This window comes from Ailuropoda melanoleuca, chromosome 1 (assembly GCF_002007445.2).
Source record: "Ailuropoda melanoleuca isolate Jingjing chromosome 1, ASM200744v2, whole genome shotgun sequence".
NCBI lineage: Eukaryota > Metazoa > Chordata > Mammalia > Carnivora > Ursidae > Ailuropoda > Ailuropoda melanoleuca.
Window position 1 is genome coordinate 113,406,609 of NC_048218.1, and position 21,653 is coordinate 113,428,261.

At 50.1% G+C, this 21,653-nt stretch overlaps 1 protein-coding gene across 2 annotated transcripts in view; it reads right to left on the reverse strand.

The window, feature by feature from the left end:
- The window catches only part of DDC (dopa decarboxylase), an 83,687-nt gene that overhangs the window by 53,256 nt on the left and 8,778 nt on the right, over positions 1–21,653 (reverse strand). For both annotated transcript variants that reach the window (XM_002917622.3, XM_034665531.1), the window contains exons 2-4: positions 7,607–7,812; positions 4,982–5,095; positions 2,535–2,654 (exon numbers count right to left, since the gene is read on the reverse strand). In XM_002917622.3, the coding sequence (XP_002917668.1) occupies positions 2,535–2,654; positions 4,982–5,095; positions 7,607–7,807 (435 nt within the window). In that variant the 5' untranslated portion in view covers positions 7,808–7,812. The remainder of the gene's footprint in view (positions 1–2,534; positions 2,655–4,981; positions 5,096–7,606; positions 7,813–21,653) is intronic.

Here is a 21,653-nt window from a genome sequence, read left to right on the forward strand (position 1 = left end):
AGAAGAATAGCAGAACCAAAGTGGATCTCGAAGGCGATAAATGGGCAATGTGGACAATTGAACCAGTGGTGTGGAGACGACTATGAGCAATTCCCTCCAGATAGAAGAAAATGCACAAGAAAGTAAAATAACCCAAGAAAGCTGGAAATGACAGGAGACATGCCCGACTTGTGGAAAACAAAAGCTCCTGGGAAACCCAAAGGGCTTTTGGAGGGGTGGCCCACAGCGGCAGGTTCAGCAGAAGCAAGATGTCCCCGGGAGAAGAATGGGCCAAGTCCCGGATTAATAGGGCTCACCAAACGGGGGGCGGAGTGGGTGGGGAGGGCTCAGAGTGAATGGGATGGATGAGAAAAGTAGATCTGGGCACAATGTGTGGAATTACAAAGGGAAAGTGAAGTCTGCTGCCAGCATCCAGGTGGCCGGGAGTGTGAGCTCTCCCCAGGCCTGGAACAGGATCAAGCAGGATTCAAAGCCAAAGTCCCCTCCCTGAAACTGCTCTCTTTCTGCCCCCCCCCCGTTGGCCACCCGTTCTTCTGTTGGCACCCAGACTCTGCCCTTCCTTAGAGGAGGGACGAATGTGGTGGCCCCAGAGAACCAGGACGGATGTTCTGAAGCTTGCAAAGCCGCCAACCTCCTTGCAAGTCCAGGGAGCTGAAATAGTTTGCACTTGCAAGGAAACCCTTGTTCAACTGCGCCTCAAAATGAAGCTTTGCCTGTGTGTCATTGTCACCAGCTCGCTGCTCAGAATCACTGTCAGAGGATGGAAGCTTCGAGAACCAGAGACCGAGAGGCAGGAGAATGCAGAGGAAAGGGCTCCAAGCCTGGCCATGGTGTCCTGCTGGCCACAAAGAAGTCAGCCTTCAGTCCCGGCATGTGGCTGTTCAGAATGACCCAATCTGGGCATGGGAATGCCTCTTCCTGAGCCAAGACCGGTCGAGTCCGAGCTTGAGGGGTTGGGTCTAGGACTCTCTGTGTGACTTTGATGCAAACTATGTGTGTTTGGCAGAATAAGTCCTTCCAAAGATGTCCAGGTCTTAATCCCAAATCTGTGAGTGTTTACACGGAGAAAGGGATCTTGCCAATGTGATTAAGAGCTGTGATATGGGGTGATCTGGGATTATTTGAGTGGGCCCTTGAAAGTGGAGAACCTTCCTCATCTGTGGTCAGAGGCAGACATGACCGTGAAAGAGGGGTCAGAGATGGAATGCTGTTGGAGGGTCATGGCCCAGCACTGCAGGAAGCTTCCAGAAACTAGAAAAGGCAAGAAACGATTCTTGGCTGGAGCCTCCCGGGTGTCAGACACCTGACCTGCACCATTGTAAGATGATAGGTTTGTGCTATTTTATTTATTTATTTGACACAGAGAGAGAGCGAGAGCATGAGTTGGGGGCGGGAGGGACAGAGGAAGAGGGAGAAGAAGACACCCCGCTGAGCAGGGAGCTGGACTCGGGGCTCGATCCCAGGACCCTGAGAACACGACCTGAGCCGAAGGCAGATGCTTCACGGACTGAGCCACCCAGGCGTCCCAGGTTTGTGCTGTTTTCAGCCACCAAAATCTGTGACAGCCGCAACAGAAAACAGACACACGGAAGTCAGAAGCCCTGGTCTGGGTGAGCAGTCCCAGGACCGGGCAGTGGGGGCTTGCTTCCTACTTGACCTTGGCCATACCAGCCAGGTGATCGCACACAAAGGCACCCATGCCTCAGCGTTTTCATTGCCCAATGGGCAGAGTAACAGCTGCCTTAACTGATTCTCCGAGCCTTTAAATTCAACAGTGCTTTCCCAATTTCATTATCATATGCTTGATACCAGAAAAGTGATGTCAAGGAGGGTGGTGAGTTCAACAGAGACCATCATCCATGCTGGGAAATAAAAAGAGCACAAAGCCCATGTTTCCTTGGTGGCATTTGTCCTGAGGCTCCCAGTGGGAAAGACATGTGACTGTCCCTGGTGTACCCTGGGACATCATTGCTGTCAACATCACACATCCAGTGAAGAGAATGAATGACAGGATGCTTAGAAAGGGCAACGACGTCAGGTGACCTTGGTTCTCATTGTGATATAGCACTTTCTAGAAGCCCTGGATGGACTCGGTCACAGCTGCACTCACCGCTCGGGGGACAGTGATCAGTGTGGTGGCTGTCACGGTTCTGCGGTCAGACAGATGTGGGCTCAGAGCCCAGCTCTAGAACTTACCAGTGTGGGGCTGACAGGCCGGTCACCTCACAGCTCTGCGCCTCAGTCCCCTTGCCTGTCAAATGGTGTTAAAACAGCCCCTAATTCCTAGTCTGTTGTAGCATTAAACGAGTTAATGCCTGCAAAGTGCTTGGGCGCCACTTTGATCTATGGAGCCTGGGGAAAGGAGCGACAGACAGCGCCAGGACCCAAATCCAGATCCAGAGGCTTCCTGACTCCTTGCTCCCCAGAAGGACACACAGGAACCTCGAGCACCGCTTTTTATCCACCTGCAGCTGTGGCCCTGGTGTGACATCCCAGCGTCCCGGGAAGCCAGGCACCCTCCCCTACTGCCTTACCTGGATCACTCCGCCCCCTTCTCCCCCTTGCCCGGCCAAAAATGCCTCTGGCAGCTTCAGCATCTTCCCCAGCCAGTCCATCATCACTGTCTCCAGCTCTGTGCACGCCGGGCTGGCAGCCTAGCGGGGCAAGAAGACAGCGGTCAGCCACCTGCCGGCTTGTCATAGCCGGGTATGCTCCGCAACTTAGAATCTCAGCATCAGATTCACAAAAGGCTTAAACATTTTCAAAAGGCCCATCCCTGAGTGAGATTAATGTGGTGGCCTGCTCTCCTGTCTGGGGTCCCAGGGAGAAGCAGCAAAAAAGACTAGCCCCGCCTCCCAACAACAGCAGGACCTCTCTCTCTGACTTCTCTGAAGCAATATGGGGGGCCACTCTGGGCACGTGCTGTGCAAAGAACTTAGCACATGGGACATCCCTCTTCTCTCTCACCCTCGAAGAACCGAGGGAACCACAGTCCCCAGGTCCCAGATCTGCCCCAGGAGGGCAGGTGATCTCCCCATCCTGCATGCACAGACTTGGGTACCTGGGGTACCTGGGGATGTCACGCTTGTCCCTCCCACCGTTTTCTGCCACATATCTCTAGAGGCTGGTGTCAAAATAAGGGGCCAGGTCTTGCAGGATTTGGGGAGTAGCAGGAGAGTTTACTCTTCCACTGAACCCCAGATTAAAATCTCCCAGTTCCAGGTGCTGTTCAAATGCCACAAATAAGCTGAAAGAAGTTTCAGACATGTGCTCTTTGACCAGGACTCATGGGAGAATGGCCGGGAAGGAAGGCACAGTCCAGAACGACTCCAGTGCACTGGGCTGCACTCCACCAGCACCACGTGCAGCCCCATCTAGCCTTCTGTGTATTTATAGACGGATCTAGAAAGATGCACTGGTGGATTCTCCTCCAGAGTCACAAGTGAGTGCAGTGAGACTGGACGCAGTCCAGGAGGTGGGTTCTAGGTGGCCCGAATCCCCTGGGACCCCCTGGGGTAGGTCACTGACCTTGTCTTTTATGAGCTCAAGATGGTGTTCTGCAATCTTGGACACTCCTCTGTCATTGCACAGGGGAGAGGGAAGTTTGGCCTTGGTCCCCACCCAAGGATGCCCACCAGCTCATTATGCATGGCTGGTAAGAAGGAGCAGAATGTTCTCCCTGCTAGTCTGCCCCAGGGGAGGGTCCTACCCCATCCCAGCCAAGACCAGCTCCAGGCGTGGGAACTGCACTCACTGTTAGGAACCCATGTCTTTCATGACAACCGAGAGGCAGTGAGGCAGCCCTCCCAGGCTACGGAGAAATGAGTGTTCTCAGAAAGAACAGATATAATGGGATAGATGCCAAGTCACCCAGAAGGGACAGGATGGCTCTGGACTAGCAGAGCTAATGAAATCTGCTGTAGTACCTAATGAAAGAAAGTCCTTCAGAAGGGGTTGTGCTCAGCGGAGACAAAGGGAGGTGACCAAGGCCACTCTCTCCGCACTCATGCTGCTCTGGGCACCTGGGAGAGCAGTTCAGAGAGCCAAGGCAGGGAGCCAGGGATGACCCCCCGAACCCTTCCTGGGCGGATGACTCTGTCCCCCAGCAACTCCAGACAGACAGACAGACGGAAGGCTCAGTCTAAAGAGCAAGCGAGGCAGGGTGGGGAGCAGGGAGATGCTGGGTCTCGCTGCTCAGCACTAAACATTCATAAACCAACACCTTCTTCACCTGCCTTGGGTCCTTGGTCAGCACGAGTCAGCACCCATGAGTCCACTCAGCTCCGAGGCACGAGCCAGGTGGCACTGTGAACCCAGGAGGCCCTGGGATCCCTGATACGGTCGGCACACCGCTCTACTTCTGAGTGCTCGGCATGTAGGGACAAGGGAAGCCTTCCAGTAGCGCTGGGCCTGGGAGCAGGGAGCCATGAGGAGGAGATGAGACCGCCCACTCCTCTAGCATTTTATCCCCAGATAAGGTGGCGCTGGGACGGCTGGCGTGGGGACAGGAGCTGGCCCCATTTCCAGAGCAGCCTGTCCCACATCACTCTACACTGGTGATGGCGGGGCGGGGGGTCTCTCCAGGCTTCAAACAGATGGAATGAGCCCCGGGCAGCTGCAGAGTATATGGAAATCCTCCAGAATGCTTGGGAGGAATGCAGATTCCCAGGCATGGGCTGCAGAAACTCCAGGGCCTCGGCTATGCTTTTAATTCATACCAAGTACCTCTAAAAAAAAAAAAAAAAAAAAAGTGCTGCTATGCAGAATTTGGCTTTTGTTCCAGAAAGGAGACTTTATCTCATTCTATTTCCCTGAATTCTAAATTCCCTTACACAAGGCACTCTCTCCAAGGCTGCATCCTTCTCCCCTCCCACGGGGGCCACCGCCACCTGCTCAGGTCCTATGGGCACAGGAGCCCTCTCCCCATGGCATCATCTCCCACCATTGCCAGGATCCCCCAGGATCCCCCCCCCGAGCTCACCCAGGAGAAGCCGATACAGCCGATGGCCCCACACAGTATGTCTGCAAGCAGGGCTGGGTACGAGTTGGCCGAGGGGAAGTAGGCGAAGAAGTAGGGGCTGTGCCAATGGGTCACCTGTGTGGAGACATCGGGGTGTGAGGGAGTCCAGCCCCTCGTGAGGAGGACCCGGGTCCCCTCTGTTTGCAGATGAGGTCTCCAAAAGCAACACTGCATTTTACATTCTGGTTACGTGCACTTGTCAGAGAAAGAGCAGCCCCTGAGGCCCCCTCTCCCTGGTTAGAAGCCTGATGTTCCTAAAACTGCTCTAAAAAAGTAAAATCCATATTAGAAAAAAAATCCAAACCCGATTTCACGGAATCTTCAGCTGGTCTTCCTGTCACCGACTCAGTCTCCTATGTAAGGCCTCTCCAGCAACCAGAGCTCCATCATCCCCACACCTGTCCTCTCCTCTGTCTGCAGCCTTGCTCGGGGGCCCCAGGCTGGGGCAGCAGTAGGGCCACACCGGGGTGTCAGGGGAAAGGGAGCAGATGTGCAAGGACATGCCTTATTAGGGGGCAGAAGCCCAGTAAGCCCGCTGGGAGTGGGGATGCAGGACTTGCTGGGAATATCTCAGTTTGGGAAGAAGATGGGGGAGGGGAGAAAAAGGTGGAGGAGGGGCAGTGCTTGGTTCTTTTATTTGTTCTTGCTGTTGACCAGCCTGTCAGCTGGGAACAGAATAAATAAAGCCTTTAAGACACCCTTAGGCGGTGGAGGTGTTCTGCCAACATGCCTCATTTTCATAGTCTGGAGAAAAATGCAAATGCCTCTTTAATAAATTACTTACTAACTCTCCTTTGGGCCCCACGTGGCACAAAGCACCACCCTGATTGTGAAGGTAGCCAACTGGGAGCTCTCTGAGAACTGGGAGCTGTACTGGGGACTTTAGACCAGTCCCTCTGCTGCCACAGTCACCCCGACCCCAGGGTGAGGGTGGGGAAGCACCTCGCACCTCGGAGGACGAGGACCCACCATGGATTCTCCTGGAGCATTTGGGTGGTGGGGAGGGGGGAATAGACACACTGAAAAAAACCAGGGAAGATTCAGCCTGGGGTGGGGGCAGGGATGGCCAGCAGTTTGTGGGGACCGAGAAGCGCAGTGAATGGTCTGGAGAGAGCTAGAAGCTGAGGACACTCCCACCTTGGGGGCTTCAGGCAAAGGAGGCTGCTGGTGGGGCTGAGAGGGTCATAGGGAATGGCAGGCCCAGTGCCCAGGGCCTACAAGATACTTTTAGGGGGGCAAAAAACATATTAATTTCTTCAAAGCATCAGAAGAAAGAAGTAAACATTCAGGTCCAGGGAATAAAATTAATCTAATGCTAATACAGTCATGTTCGCGTCAGTGCCTTTGCAAATTATAAATTCCCGTATTTCCGTATAGGAAGGGGCCCATGGGAGTGAGAGTAGGCCCCCGGAGGTCCTTCCCTGTGTCCCCTCCCTGCTTGTCCTGACAAGGCAAAGGACAGCAGTGGTTCTCCACTGGGGATTTCAACTGACGCTCACACTGCCCTCGAGACGGATATTCCTGCGCTCACTCTGGACACCTGCAGACAGAGCCCCGAGAGCTACTGTCCCTACAACCACCCAGGGACCCAGGGACCCAGGACCGCGCATGTGCCTGTGCAGCCCTGCACACTGAATGCCCCCTTCTCACTCTGCCAGAAAACCCCAAATTCCATCGTCTTCCACATCCCCTGTTACGGAGGGCATGTTTGTGTTCCCTCTATGTTGAATCCCTAACTCACACTGTAATGATATTAGGAGTGGGGCTTCTGGGGCCCTGGCAAGGAAGAGAGGCCTGGTGAGGGATGCCCAGAGGCGGCTATCCGCAAGCCAGACTGAGGAACCTTACCAGGAAACGAATCTGCCAGCACCTTGATCTCGACCTCCCAATTGCAGGACCGTGAGAAGCAAATAAAGGTCTGTAGTCTAAGCCACCCAGCCCGGGTGTGTTTGGCCGCCCACTCTGACTGACATTTAACCACACCTCCCTGGAGGGACTTAGTGCCTTTGTGCAGAGCGGCTCAGGGTGTTTGCACAGCCTCAAAGGCGAGAATGGGAATCCTGCGCTTCTCTCCAAGCCCAAATGTCAAGGGAAACCCCTGGGGGGTGGAAAGTGAGCAGCAGGTCTGCAAGAGGCATGCTCATATGGAGGGACAGCCCTGTGCTGGGTCAGTGGCCCCATGATTCAGTGGCTTCAGATAAAGCAGGGCCAGCGCCCTCCCCCCTTCTTAAGTAAAACAATTTTTTCCAGGCATGCAATTTGCTTTGCTAAACACAAGAATGTTAGAATGTGCTTACTTTATTTTGAGCAGGGAACTTACTTGAAACAAGCCACCAGGGGTCTGTGTCCTCCAGAGGTCCTGAGGGCTCACGCATGTACCAGGGGGAAAGCATACTCATGGCCTGGGAGCCCACTCCTGGCTCCATCACTTACTAGCTGTGTGACCTCAGGCTCACAGGGCCTGTGTTGGCTCACCAGCAAGGTGGCTGGGAGGACAGCTAGCATAACACGTATGACCTGCCCAATGCCAGGAGCTGCCACCTTAATGCTAGCCCTCCTGTTTCACAGCCTTGGGTCCAGACTTACCCCCGGCATGATTATCTTCTCAACGTCATTGAGGATGTCCTCAAATGTGTCTGGCTCCTCGGGGGCAGTGGTGGGGATCAGAGGCCGCAAGTAGCCAGGCTCGACGTCCGGGTAGACCTGGCGCCTCTCGATGCCTTCCAAGTAGTCAGCCACAAAGTCCACCATCTCCTTCCCTCTCCTTCGGAATTCACCTGAGTTCATGGTGGCTGGGCGTCGCCAGAGGCAGAACATTCGCAGGGAGAGAAAATAAATCAGTTAGCAAATATGACAACCTCCAAACTGGACTGGGGCAGTTACCAGCGAGCTGACTGCTCAGGCCACCTGGGCGGTGACGGTGACGGAAATACCCAGATCTCAGGTTGGGGGCACCACCCTCTGTGTCTGGACGGGTGGAAACACCACTGGTTTTGGACATGTAAGCCAAACACTCCTCCTACCATTGGCCAGCTACCCTCGTCTTACCATCTGCAGCAGGGAACAGGGCTAGAAGCACACACTTCTCGTCCTGGTCCATCCCAACCCTCATGACAAACACCGACCAAGTCCTGCCTTGCCCCTCGCTGGCCGCTGGACAGGACAGGCAAGCATAACACTCCGAGCCTCTGTGCCCGCACAAGAGCTGAAGGTGACTAAGCCGATTCCTCGGGAAGGTGTGGAGATGAACTCACATGGTGCGTGTCAAGTGCTCAGCCCAGAGCCCGGGGTGTGTGACCTCCCGCCAGCTGGTGTCTGCTTCCTTTCGATCCCATCCCAGCTGGGACCACACTCTTCCGTTGCAACCTGTGTCCCAGACCCAGCGTTCTCCTTCCTCATGACATCGGAAAGACACAGGCAATTTGGGTTACACGGGGCAGTTATCTTCCCTAAAGTCTCCGTGGACACCACACGGTTCCCCGGGTGATGCAGGGTGAAGGTCCTGACTCTCCCAGGCAGTACATAATATTGTTGCATGTTTTTAAAGATGCTTGATTTGATATTCATTGATTAAGTTTGGACTCATGGCCAACTGCACTATGTAACTCATGCCAGGAAGCTTCTCTAACGTACGTGTCTTCTCCCTAAGGCACATCATGCCTTGTGCATGGAGGACCCCTATGGTGCACTTCAGAGTTTATTGATTGATTGATTGATTTAGAGCAGGGGGAGGGGAAGAAGGAGAGGGAGAGAGAGAATCTCAAGCAGACTCCCTGCTGAGCACAGAACCCGATGCAGGGCTCCATCCCACGACCCTGAGCCAAAATCAAAAGACAGACGGTTAACAGACCAAGCCACCCAGATGCCCCTCTGTGAGCCATTTTACACAGCGAAACTACCAAGACTAACCCGACAATGTGAACACGGTGACGCCCCACAGAGCACTTGTGGACACTGGAAGGCAGACTGCTGGCTTGCTCCACCTCAGCTGGGAGGAGGCACAAGGAGCAGCTCAAATGTGTCATCGTGTTATAGTGTGCGTGTTGTGAACAGTCAGGAAAGCGCCACGAGTAGATTTCGAGATTACAAATGAATTTTAGTAAGTAGATGAATTTGCACAGAGGAGATCTGTGAGCAAATTGGCTGCATTTTTGAAACAGGGAACTGGGACAACACAAAGAAAAGTATTCACCCGGAATCCCACCACTCAGAATTCTGATGCGTGTCCTTCCAGAATGCTTCCTGTATTTGTAAGGGACCACTGGGTGCTAAGCAAGGGGTGCATTTTTAATTCCTCCCACAGTTCAAAGCTTCAAAATTCAGGACTGACTTTTCCGTGGGGTACGTGCTGGGTGGGGGGTGGGATTCTACACCTTCTGTACCTAGCACAGGTGATGAACTTGGTGTCCAAATGCCAGCACATCTTCCATCGACTCTCATTGTCCATGCTGGGTTTCTGTGGATTTTTCTCGACCATATTTATTAGGTAAAAGGTATTAAAGAGAAATGACTCAGCAGATACTTGTTATACACAACAAGAAGATTTTATTCAAGACTATTGCAACAGGGGAGGGAGACTAATTTAGCTCCCAGTGCAACAAGGGAAGATGAGGATTCACAGCCAACAGGTAGGGAGTAGATGGAACATGACTCAGAGCAACTCGGTTCGGGGTCCAGCATGGGGGAAGAAGGGCTCGATTGAATATCAAGGGTAGAGACCTCCTTGAGGAGCTGGCTGGCAGGATTCTTCGTTACACCCGGGCTCAGCATGCCAAAGTGAGCACGAATGACAACGGCTCACAGAAGCAGGACTGATGTTTGCTCAAGGAGGGCATCTTGGCAGAGGTGAGCCAGTCTGATGATGCCTCTCCATGCCTCGGTGCTCTCTTCAGTCTCCAGGGTGTTTCTTCAGAGTGCTCCCTAGTACATGAGTTGTACTTTTCCAGGTTGCCTCAAGATTAGTTATTAGATCAAACCCTCACCTCCGTTTTATTGTTTGGGGATACATCTTGCATCTAGTGAATGCATGAGTCACAGCGATTGGGACATAAAATGTGGTTCTAATTTGTAGCAACAGTGAATGCTAAAAACCTGTGATCGCCTGGAGTCCCCTTTGTGTTTATAAGCTCAGGGCCAAGGAGAGCTCTGCTTCTCATCCAGGATATCACAGCCAGACTTTCCAAAGGCTCTTAGCGCAAAGCCACAAAGCTTTATCTGCGTAGCTGCTGGTTCATAATTCCCTGGGCCTGCAGGCTTCGAAACTGCTTTTCATTCAGAGTGACTGATTATTTCAAATTTTGCACAGAAAGTAAAACTTGCTCTTCACCCCAAATCAAAGTATTTCAAATTGACGTGATTCCAATTCAAATAAAACTGTATGGATTTGCAGGTCTTTTTGCTAGCTTGCTTTTCACTAAACAATTGTGCATGCATATCCCACGTTAATAAAGACTTTTCTACTATGTGCTTTCTCACACGTGCTCATATTTCACAGCTCACACGTGCCATATTCACAATATGCTTCAATCGTTGAACATTTGGGTCAGTCCCAGCTGCCTTAGGATAAAGAGTTGGTGGAGTCCAATGGCCAACACGTCAGACGTTTATTGGGTGTGCCACCCGGCATAAATTGCCGCTGTGGCAAACTTGACCTGAAAACAAAAATCGTGGCAGTAACAGCACGACCTCAAAGGATATTTTTGTGACAATTAGTACGTTGAAACAGCTTAGAACAGTGGCACCAAAGTAACGTTCAATAAATATCAGTTATTGGCATTTCCGTAAAACACTGAAAGATACAATTTACATTTCTGCACACTTTGTTTTGCATTACAGTTTTCTAAAAGGAAGAGCATTGACCTCATAATTTCTATGGAACAAAGTCTTATAGAAATACATATTTTTGGTGTTTTAAAGTTACATGGCCACGTCGCTCCTCAGATTTCTAGCTCTCCAAAGCACCCTCCCAGTGGACATGTGTGACAGAGCTCTGTCTGCCATGCTGTTGCCAACACTGGGTTTAAACAATCTCATTTTAAGTTTTATCGGCCTCACAGGTTTGATGATTCTGTTTTACTTGTATTAATGAGGTTCAACGGGTCTCTCTTGTTTCTTTGCCATGTAGATTTCTTTTATGAATTATTTGTCCACTGCTTTTATTTAATTGTGAAAACTCTCCTATAACAGGCTCACCCTTATGTCTGTGATATATTTTGCAGACATTTTCTTCATTTTTTGTTTTACCTAATTTTGCTGGTCATTTTCTTCTGACCTCTAAGAATTTCAATTTTTATGTAATTGAATCTCATGATCTTTTCCTTTATGATCTGTACCATATGAATGACTATTAAAAATGCCCTGTGGATGGGGCGCCGGGGTGGCACAGTCAGTTGAGCATCTGATTTGGTTTCTGCTCAGGTCATGATCTTGGGGTTCTGAGATCAAGCCCTGTGTTGGGCTCCATGTTCAGCACAGGGTCTGCTGTGTTTCTGTCTCCCTCTCCCTCTGCCCCTCCCCCCTGCACTCGCCTTCTAAAATAAATAAAATAAATCTTTTTTAAAAAATGTACCGTGGTCTATAAGTTCTAGTAATTTGGGGGTGGAGTCTTTTGGGTATCATGTCATCTGCGTATCATGTCATCTGCGAAGAGAGACAGTTTGACTTCTTTGCCGATTTGAATACCTTTTATCCCTTTTTTGTTGTCTGATTGCTGTTGCAAGGAATGTGGCAGGATACAAAATCAATGCTCAAAAATCAGTTGCATTTTTATACACGAACAATGAGACTGAAGAAAGAGAAATTAGGGAATCCATTCCATTTACAATAGCACCAAAAATCATATGTTATCTCCGAATTAAGTTAACCAGAGAGGTAAAGGATCTGTATTCTAGAAACTACAGGTCACTCTTGAAAGACATTGAAGAAGACACAAAAAGATAGAAAAATATTCCATGCTCATAGATTGGAAGAATAAACATAGTTAAAATGTCTATACTACCCAGAGCAATCTACACTTTCAATGCCATCCCGATCAAAATACCAATGACATTTTTCAAAGAACTGGAAAACAGCCCTTAAATTTGTGTGGAACCAGAAAAGGGCCTGAATTGCCGAGAAATTGTTGAAAAGGAAAAATGAAACCGGGGGCATCACGTTGCCGGATTTCAAGCTATACTACAAAGCTGTGATCACCAAGACAGCATGGTACTGGCACAAAAACAGACACATGGACCAATGGAACAGAATAGAGAGCCCAGAAATGGACCCTCGGCTCTTTGGGCAACTAATCTTTGACAAAGCAGGAAAAAACATGCCCTGGAAAAAAAGACAGTCTCTTCAATAAATGGTGCTGGGAAAATTGGACAGTTACATGCAAAAGAATGAAACTTGACCACTCTCTTACACCATACATGAAGATAAACTCCAAACGGATGAAAGACCTCAATGTAGACAGGAATCCATCAAAATTCTAGAGGACAACATAGGCAGCAACCTCTACGACATCGGCCACAGCAACTTTTTTCATGACGCATCTCCAAAGGCAAGAGAAACAAAAGATAAAATGAACTTGTGGGACTTCATCAAGATAAAAAGCTTCCGCACAGCCAAGCAAACAGTCAAAAAAACTAAGAGGCAGCCCACGGAATGCGAGAAGATATTTGCAAATGACACTACAGATAAAAGACTAGTATCCAAGATCTACAAAGAACTTCTCAAATTCAACACACGAGAAACAAATAATCAAATCAAAAAATGGGCAGAAGATATGAACAGACACTTTTCCAATGAAGACATACAAATGGCTAACAGACACATGAAATACTGTTCAAATTAGCCATCAGGGAAATTCAAATCAAAACCACACTGAGATACCAGCTTACGCCAGTTAGAATGAAGAGGGGGTAAACAGAAGGAGGAATGAACCATGAGAGACTATGGACTCTGTGAAACAAACTGAGGGCTTTAGAGGGGAGGAGGGTGGGGGATTGGGCTAAGGAGGGCACGTATTGCATGGAGCGCTGGGTGTTATATGCAAACAATGAATCATGGAACACCACCTCAAAAACTAAGGATGTACTGTATGGTGACTAACATGACATAACAACATGACAACATAACATAATAAAAAATTATTATTAATTATTATTAAACAAATGTCCCATGGAGTAAATATCCGGGCGATCTCCATGTGCCCTGCTGTGGAGTAGCACAGGCAGAAGCAGAAAACCCAGCGTGAGGAGCTGGGCACATTTAAGAAAGATGCTTTGGTTCCCAGAGAAGCGTCTGCTCCTTTCTAGCAGGAACAACGAAGCTCAGATTGGTGACATGGGATGCTTCAGGAAAAATGGAAACACACACACCAAATCACCCTCCAAAGAGATATTCCCAAACTGTAAGACGAGACTGGCTCATTACTTCCTAGTTGTTCTGCCATTTACTTGCCTATCATTTCCCACAAAGACCTTTCCAGAAAGCTCTTAGTGGTAGATACGTGATGGGCTTGTGGTTCTGGGTGTCTTAAAGGTAAAGAATAGGGTATAATAGGCATCTCCAAAGCCTCAGAGAATCTCGTGCTCATTTTGTAGCTGTTTGATGTCTCATGCCCCCAGGCTGGGCAAATATTGGCTGGAAGATGTAGACAGTGATAGAGTATGTGATTGATGCCTCCCCAGGCCGTCTGAAGAGCTTCTGTGGACATAATCTGATCACTGGGCGGGCCAGTCCCGGTGATCTACATGCAGCTGCTGTCATGCTGCGTGGGTGCAGGGACCCAGCTCATCCCCGGACTTCTGCACCCCGGGCACCCCAACAGCCCACCCAGCTTCTCAGCTGCAGGGCACAGCTCCAGCCCCACACGCTCCTGCAGGTCTGACCTCCTCTGCACCCCCTCGTCCCTCCTGCCTGGCCCAGGGCTTATTTGGTTTTGTGATTTCTCGTCCCACTGCCGTAATCTGCTAACTGGGGCTTCTCCACGCTGACTCCTCAACTGCTGATTTTTGCTTTCTCAGGACCCAGGAACGCACTGAGCGCCTCGAATGCTTGCCGACTGAGAGGGATGAATGATGAATATATGAAGGGACGAATGGAAATCTGGTCCTGTGAACATTTTATTTCTGAAATATGCCCTATTATACCCTATTCTTTACCTTTAAGACAGCCATAACCACAAGCCCATCACGTATCTACCACAGGAAAAGCCACAACAGACAATGGTCCCAGGGCACCTGGGTGGCTCAGTCGGTGAAGCATCTGACTTGGGCTCAGGTCATGATCGCAGGGTCCTGGGATTGAGTCCCTGCTCAGTGGGGAGTCTGCTTCTCCTCCTGCCTCTGCCACTCTCCCCTGCTCATGCTTGCTCTCTCTCTTTCTCTCTCTGTCTCTCAAATAAAGAAAAATATTTTTTAAAAAGAGAGAGAGATAATGGTCCCCATAGAACCTTGACCCACCCCCGTGGGGGCCCCTCCTGTCCAGTTCATGCCGAGCCTCTGGCCCTCCAGCCTCACTAATGACTCAGTTTGCCTAGTCGAGACCCTGAATTTTCACCCTGGACTTGAGCTTCCCTCTCGTCCGGCTCCAGCAGAGCCTGGACCAACTTTCGCCACAGCAATTTGGCCAGAACCCAAGCCAGGCCCTAGATGTTGTCTCACAGGTCATGGGGGTCAGGGGGCTGAGCGTCCGTGGGATACCAGTGATGACACAGCTGAACTGGCAGGACCAACCAAGCCCACAGTTTGGCCATCAGGGGCGGGGGGTAGGGAGTCAGTCCCTTGGGAGGGCCGGGGACCCACAGCAAGGCAGTGCTCTGTATCTGTCTGGTCCTGCCTGCTGGGGCTTGGCAGTCATGGTCTGGTTCAAACCCTGGGACACAGGACACTGCAGCCTTTCCTGGCCTTCCTCTTCTAACCTGATAAAAAGAAAAGTGCTTACTATTTTTATATACTATTCCAGGAAAAATGAACCATAATTAGGATTCAAAACAGGCTTCTCCCCCCAGGGTGCTGAGGCCTTGTCTCTTTCCTCCAGCATGTCAGTCTCAATCTAGGCACAAAAGTAATTGGGCCGATGTTCCCCTGAGTCACCTGGTTTCCTGATGAACATTTCCTCTGTGGGTGCAAAAGCATAAATAACCCCAACACGAGAAATGCTTCTAACCCAGACCATGAGGAAGCTTCTAGCAATGAGAGCCTTCTAACAATAAGGGTGGCTAGCCCCAGCTTGCCTTGGAAGAAATGCCCCCACGCTCTTCCGTAACTCTTAAGACCCTAGTTGACAAGTCGTTCAGGACCTTTACCTCATTCAAATTAGCATTTTCTTCAGTGGCTGTGTAGCCTGTGAAGAATCCCAATAAGCCCCTGAAAGGCCACAGCCAGGGGCACGGCCGCGTCTTCAGTCAGGATGGCGCTAAGACACATCCTCCCCTTCCTGGTGCTCCCTCTCAGCCCCGCACAAAGGCGCCTGATGAAAATGCCCCCTCTAAACGCTCTCGGGAGACTAAATGGGATAACGAGTGAAGTGTTCCTCAGAGTTGGCATTCAGGTAAAACCTTTTATTAAATCTAGGGGAAATGGTGCAGGCGGTGGGGGGGTGCAGCTGCAGGGGTGCGGTGGGCAGAGGGGATATATGGGAACTCCCTGAACTTCCTCCTCAATTTTCCTGCAAACCTAAAATTGCTCTAAAAAGCAGTCTATTTTTTTTAAATGAAAGTAAATGTATTAACTGAGCAAAAGTACCTCATTTTGTGCGCTAGAACCAGCAGCAACAGCTCCTCCCTCTCCTTTGTGAAACATGATTTCACCTTTTTCTCCATCCATGGTTCTCAAGCTCATCTGTTTATAAAATGGAAATCCTGCTGTATTGTAAATGCAGCTTTTCTTTTTTAAAAAATTTAAGTTCAATTAATTAACATACAGTGTATTATTAGTTTCAGAGACAGAGTTCAGTGATTCATCAGTTGCATAAAACACCCAGAGCTCTTTACATCAAGTGCCTTCCTTAATGCCCACAAGAGGAAATTTGGAAGGAACCCAAATACATGGAGACTAAAAAGCATCCTACTAAAGAAGGAAATTAAAGAAGAATTTTTAAAAATCCATGGAAACAAACAAAAATGAAAACACGACAGGTCGGAACCCTTGGAATGCAGCAAAGGCAGCCCTAAGAGGGAAGTATATAGCAATACAAGACTTTCTTAAGAAACAAGAAAAATCTCAAATACACAACCTAACCACGCACCCAAAGGGGCAGAGAAAGAACAGCAAATAAAACCCAAATACAGCAGGAGAAGAGAAATAATAAAGATTACAGCAGAAATCAATGAAATAGGAACCAAAAGAACAGAACAGATCAATGAAACTAGGAGCTGGTTCTTTGAAAGAATTAATAAGATTGATAAACCCCTGGGCCAGACTTATCAAAAAAAAAAAAAAGAGAGAGAGAGAGAGAGAGAAAGAGAGAGGGGGAGAGAGAGAGAGAGAGAGAGAGAGGACCCAAATAAATAAAAACACGAATGAAAGAGGAGATTTCACAACCAACACCAAAGAAATACAAACAATTCTGACTATAAGAACACACTACAAGCAACTATATGCCAACAAGTTAGGCAATCTGGAAGAAATGGATGCATTCCTAAAAACATATAAACCACCAAAACTGAAACTGGAAGAAATAGAAAACCTGAACAGACCCATAACCAGCAAAGAAATTGAAGCAGTCATCAAAAACCTCGCAGCTTCTTTTCAAGCTCTGGGACTCTGGGTTGTGCTCATGCACGCTGAGATTGCATAGCGGGAGGTGGGCACGGAACTGGGGCAGGGTTAGGGTTCAGACCTACTTTCCTACAACTGCTACTCTTGGAGCCCACGATTCGGAGCCTTTGCTCTACACGCATAGCCCCACATTCCTGCAGAAAGCTGTCTTAACAAGTCAGTCTTGCATGAAGACGTCATGTCAGTAAGGCCCTCTGCACACAAGGTCTAAAAGCTACTGAGAAACTCCACAGACTCACTCAGGTGGGAGGAGAAGCAAGCACAGTCGAAGGTGTTCCCAGGAGGCAGTGTGCACGCAGGAGAGAGTGTGGACTCTGAATTCAGAGTCCTGGGTTTGCACCTAATCTTCACTGCTTATTAACTGGGTGACTCCCGGTAACGGAGGAAGTTAACCCCTCGGAGCCTCTATGCCCCATTCCCACCCAGATCGGAGGGATGCAGGGAGAATACTGTGCTCCCCACGGCACGACCCATGTCATTTGTGCAAAGCGGAGACCTGGTCAGGCTTGCCCAGACAGAGCTGGCACCGCGGAGGAGCCTTGGCCAGTGTCACAGCGGAGGGGGATACCTCTGTCCTCCAACCTCCCACCAGTGCCTCCCACTGGCAAAACTTATAGGATCCAGGTGCCTGGGAGCAGGGGTCTGGAGGAAAGGGGCAGAACTGGAGCCCCAAGATGGGCTTTCCAACTCATTTAAAGCTTGTTGTGCCTGAGTTAGCACCACCCGAATTTTACAGGTGGGACATCTGAAATGTTAGGGCCTGGAGATGTCACGGCCCTTCCCAGATGTGAAGCTAGTGGTGGCAAAGCTTTCCAAGCACTGCATCCTTCATGCCAAAGCACCTTTCCTTGTAAGTCCAATAATTAAGGCAGGTACCTCATATTACCCATGTCCCACTGTCTTCCCCTCAGTTACTCTCACGATTCTTGTTGAATCTGATTGGTCAGCATTTATACTAGCTCACAGGTGCCCAGCACCATATGAAGCTCATGGCATGTATTTTTTTTTAAGATTTTATTTATTTATTTATTTATTTATTTATTTATTTATTTATCTGAGAGAGAGAGAGAGACAGAGCGCACAAGTGGGGAGGAGGGGCAGAGGCAGAGGGAGAAGAAGATTCCTGCTGAGCAGGGAGCCTGATGCAGGACTCGATCCCAGGACCCTGGGATCATGACCTGAGCTGAAGGCAGCTGCTTAACCAACTGAGCCACCCAGACACCCCTCATGGCACGTATTCTTATTAATCTTCGTGATAACCTTGTTAGGACCATTACCATCCCCCGGAACAAATGGAAAGGCCTTGGCACCGAGAGGCTAGGGACACGGCTGGACCCTGCACCCTGGCCTAGCCCCTCCTGAATGTACCGGACTCAAGCACAGGTTTGGCACATCCCCAACAACCCTGGCCGGGGTATGGGTTGACAAACCTTGAAAATGGTAGGACGAAGTTCAGGAAACCAGTCTCAACCTGAGCCTCCAGTGAGGCTTTCCCAGACGCCCCCTAGAGGCCATACGGGTCCAGGCAGCTTCCACAAGGCCTCTCTTGCTCAGCTGGGGGTCATGACCAAGGGGAACACAGTGGGCTGGCTCCCGCTCTTTGCTGGAGGCGTGCCTGTGGCCAAGCCACCTGACCCCTCCACGCCCCCACCGCCAGCTGTCAGATGGCGTTATACCAAGAATTCTCAACAGGGTGCATAATCATTAACCTGCAAAGGCATGAGCTGACGGGCACCGGTTCTACCGGATCAGTGCTGGACACCCAGGAAGCCTCATCCCGTCTGGCCAGGTTGGCCAGCATTAGAGAGGTTCCCGGCTACACTGAACAGAATCGGATCCAAGCCTGCAATTGCCCAGGACTGTGCTTTTCCTCTTAGCAGCCACGGGGAGTGGAAAGAGCGTGCATGTGGGATCCGAGTAGGCAGACGAGCTTGGGTCCCAGCTCTGCTCCTAGAGGCTGTCTGCGTCCTCCCCTGTAGACCGGTCTGCGAGATGCTGGAGGCAGAAGGCCCCTGGGCTCTGAGGCTGTCTGTGTCTGGTATTTGTTGCTACTGATGTTAGGAAATCATCACGTTAGAACACAGTCCTGACCCGGTGGGGTCATCTGGCGGTGACAGAACGCCAGGGTAGTGCAGGGCACACAGGAGGAAATCCCGCCCGGGACAAAGACTGAGCCTCAGGTTTCTTGGGTGTGAAAGAGGAGGGAACTTTGCGCCCCTGGTTCTTTCTATGCCCTGGTTAATGAACAGCGCTCCGGCTGCGTGTTTTCCTGGCTGACAGTTCTCAATGGGCAGGACCCATAGAGAAATCTGTGTCGTGATTTTGCTCTTCCTCCCATGGGAACATACTGCAGCTCCTACCTGCATCCCTGCAAACGTATCCTGACACGTGAAGCTGACTGAGAAACCAATACTTTAAGCAATTTCAGAAGAAAAATGTGGTGGCAACCAACTTGCTGCTATTATTTCGATTTATGTCTGATCTTGGACAATTCGGACAGTGGTCACCAAGGTATGCATATTATTCGGTACCTCTTTTTGTCACTTATGTTTCCCATTTGCCCCATTACAGTAAGCAACATTATGTTCATAGAGTGCACACGTGCACCCTTATTCACCCCCGCCGGGCACACTTCCTGGCGTGCCTGCCCCTCGTCTGCTGCTGCCGTCGTGAGGCACGTCGCTTTGTCTTCCTATTGAATTTGTCCCCGAAGATGTCAATTCCCAAATGGAATTAACAGGTGTAAGGTTTCCTGTTCTTTTGCATGTTGTCAGTTTCTTTCCAGAAAGCATGTCACCCGCCACTCGGCCCGGCAAGCACGAACAGCCCATCTTTTATCTAGCTTTTATCATTTGCTCACATTTTAAATTTAAACTTATTTTAAATTGAAATTTAACATTTTTAGAATTTTTATCACACTTTCATTTGTTCGCTATTCTAAAAAGCTTATACAAGACCATCCAGTAATTCCGATTTTTAATGTCCCCCACTCGGTTTCCATTTTATTTCCTGCTCTTCCAGAAGACACTTTCCTTGCATGGAAAGCACCTCTCCTCCCCCTTAAAAATCTCACCCCCTTTCTCTTGCTCTCTCGTAGTCACTTTAATAGGTCACAAAACGCCACCATCACCTGCCTTTTCCACAGACTCAAGGCTATTAAATTATGTTCTAGTTGGTTGTGTTTTTCATAATAGCAGTCACGTCCTGTGGCTAACACGCATATTGATTTATCACCTATTTCAAACACGCAACACCTGCCGTTGTGAGTCTGTTTAGTTGGCTTTGGCAGACTCTTTGGGGAGTCTCCGTTTTTTTCACGAATCGGGTCCGTAATAAATATTGACCGTGAATTCCCTGTTAGTCCTTGGAGGTGGTTGCTGGCCTGTCCCCAGCGTTGCCAAGAAATCTGTGATTGAGGGTCCCCCAAGTCAAAGCTCGAGAACACAGTGACCCAGGGTTGCCATATCCTATTGTCCAAAAAACCCGATGAGTCACTGTTGCCTGACTTTTGCAAGCCTGGTTTTATGCCGTATCTCATCACCTGTCTCAACAACGCTGCCCATGAGTGTTATTACTGCCGTTTGACCAAGGTCCAGAGGGGCTGGTGTCCCGACCAAGGCTATGCAACCAGTAACGGGAGCAGTGGGCGTTTGAATGCTGAAACCAGCCTCCTCCCCTGACAGCTGTGGCTGGGTGGCCATGCTCTCCTGAGCCCCCTGCCACCTGTGACCACCCAGAGGAGGCTCTGGTCTGGGCTCGGGAGCAGCATCTGTTGCCCAGCGTGTGTCTGGGTGCTGCCTGTTTGCCACACGCCAGAGCAGGTGTACGGGTGACAGCTCTGACCTGAGCTCCCACCTGGGCAGAAACGGGCAGAGGCTAGAGCACCTCTGCTGTCCTCCGTGGCCCAGGAGGAGTGTCTCCCCCACTTCCTCCAAACCCAAGCAGATGCTGAAATAGTCACTGAACACAGAGCAGCGGTGTCCTCCCAAACCTCACGTCAGCCTTGCAAAGTAGCAATACTGTTCCCGCTCTGGAAATGGGGAGATGGGCTCAGGGAAGCAGGTGGCTGGTCTCAGCCCACACAGTTCCAGGCAGTTTCCCCAGTGGGTTTGTGCCCTCGGAAGACCGGACCTGTTCCTCCAAGGCCCAGTGCCTATGTTCTGCCCCTTTACACCCTGAGCATCCTCCTCCAGAAATGCTGATGGGCACCTTGAGACACTTCGGGACCTCTCTTACGCACAAAGTCTGGTTTTCCTGGAGTCTTTCCCCAAACTTGCCACTGGACTCAGTTTCCAAGGTTACAGGGTAAGACCTTCAGAATGAGCCACATCCTCGAGGGAGGAAACAGATGTAAATAAGTCCCCCAGCTACTTATCTGGATTTGTAAGGGTTTGGCAGGGTTGTTGGTTTTTTTAAAAATCATTTTCATCAAATTGGCCATACGCAGAGGCACCCTCACCACGTGTCCAGAAGAGGGAAAGAGGTAAAGGACGCAATTTTCTCCCTTTCAGAACCATTCAGACCCTCCTCGTGTTGCCTATGTCTGAACTGCTCCAGGATATCTGCTGTCTTTGCCCGGGGACCGCACAGGCTGCCCCCCACCCCAGCAGAGAGGGTCTGTCTCTCTCCGGCAGCCTGGGAAACCCAAAGAGGCCAGCTTTGATGCTGTGACTGGCATCTTTGCTTTGGGTTCTGTTTCAGAGGAGAAAATGCTGCCCCTTTGAATGAGAAACCAAGTGGAAGCACCAGCTCTTGGAGCCTTTAAGAGAGAAATAGGATTAGGGGGGAAATCCCAGATCACTTGCTTGAACTTCCCTGGGAAACTGGAGAAAACAGTATTTCCCGGGGCAGGGAATTCAGCCCCCTCC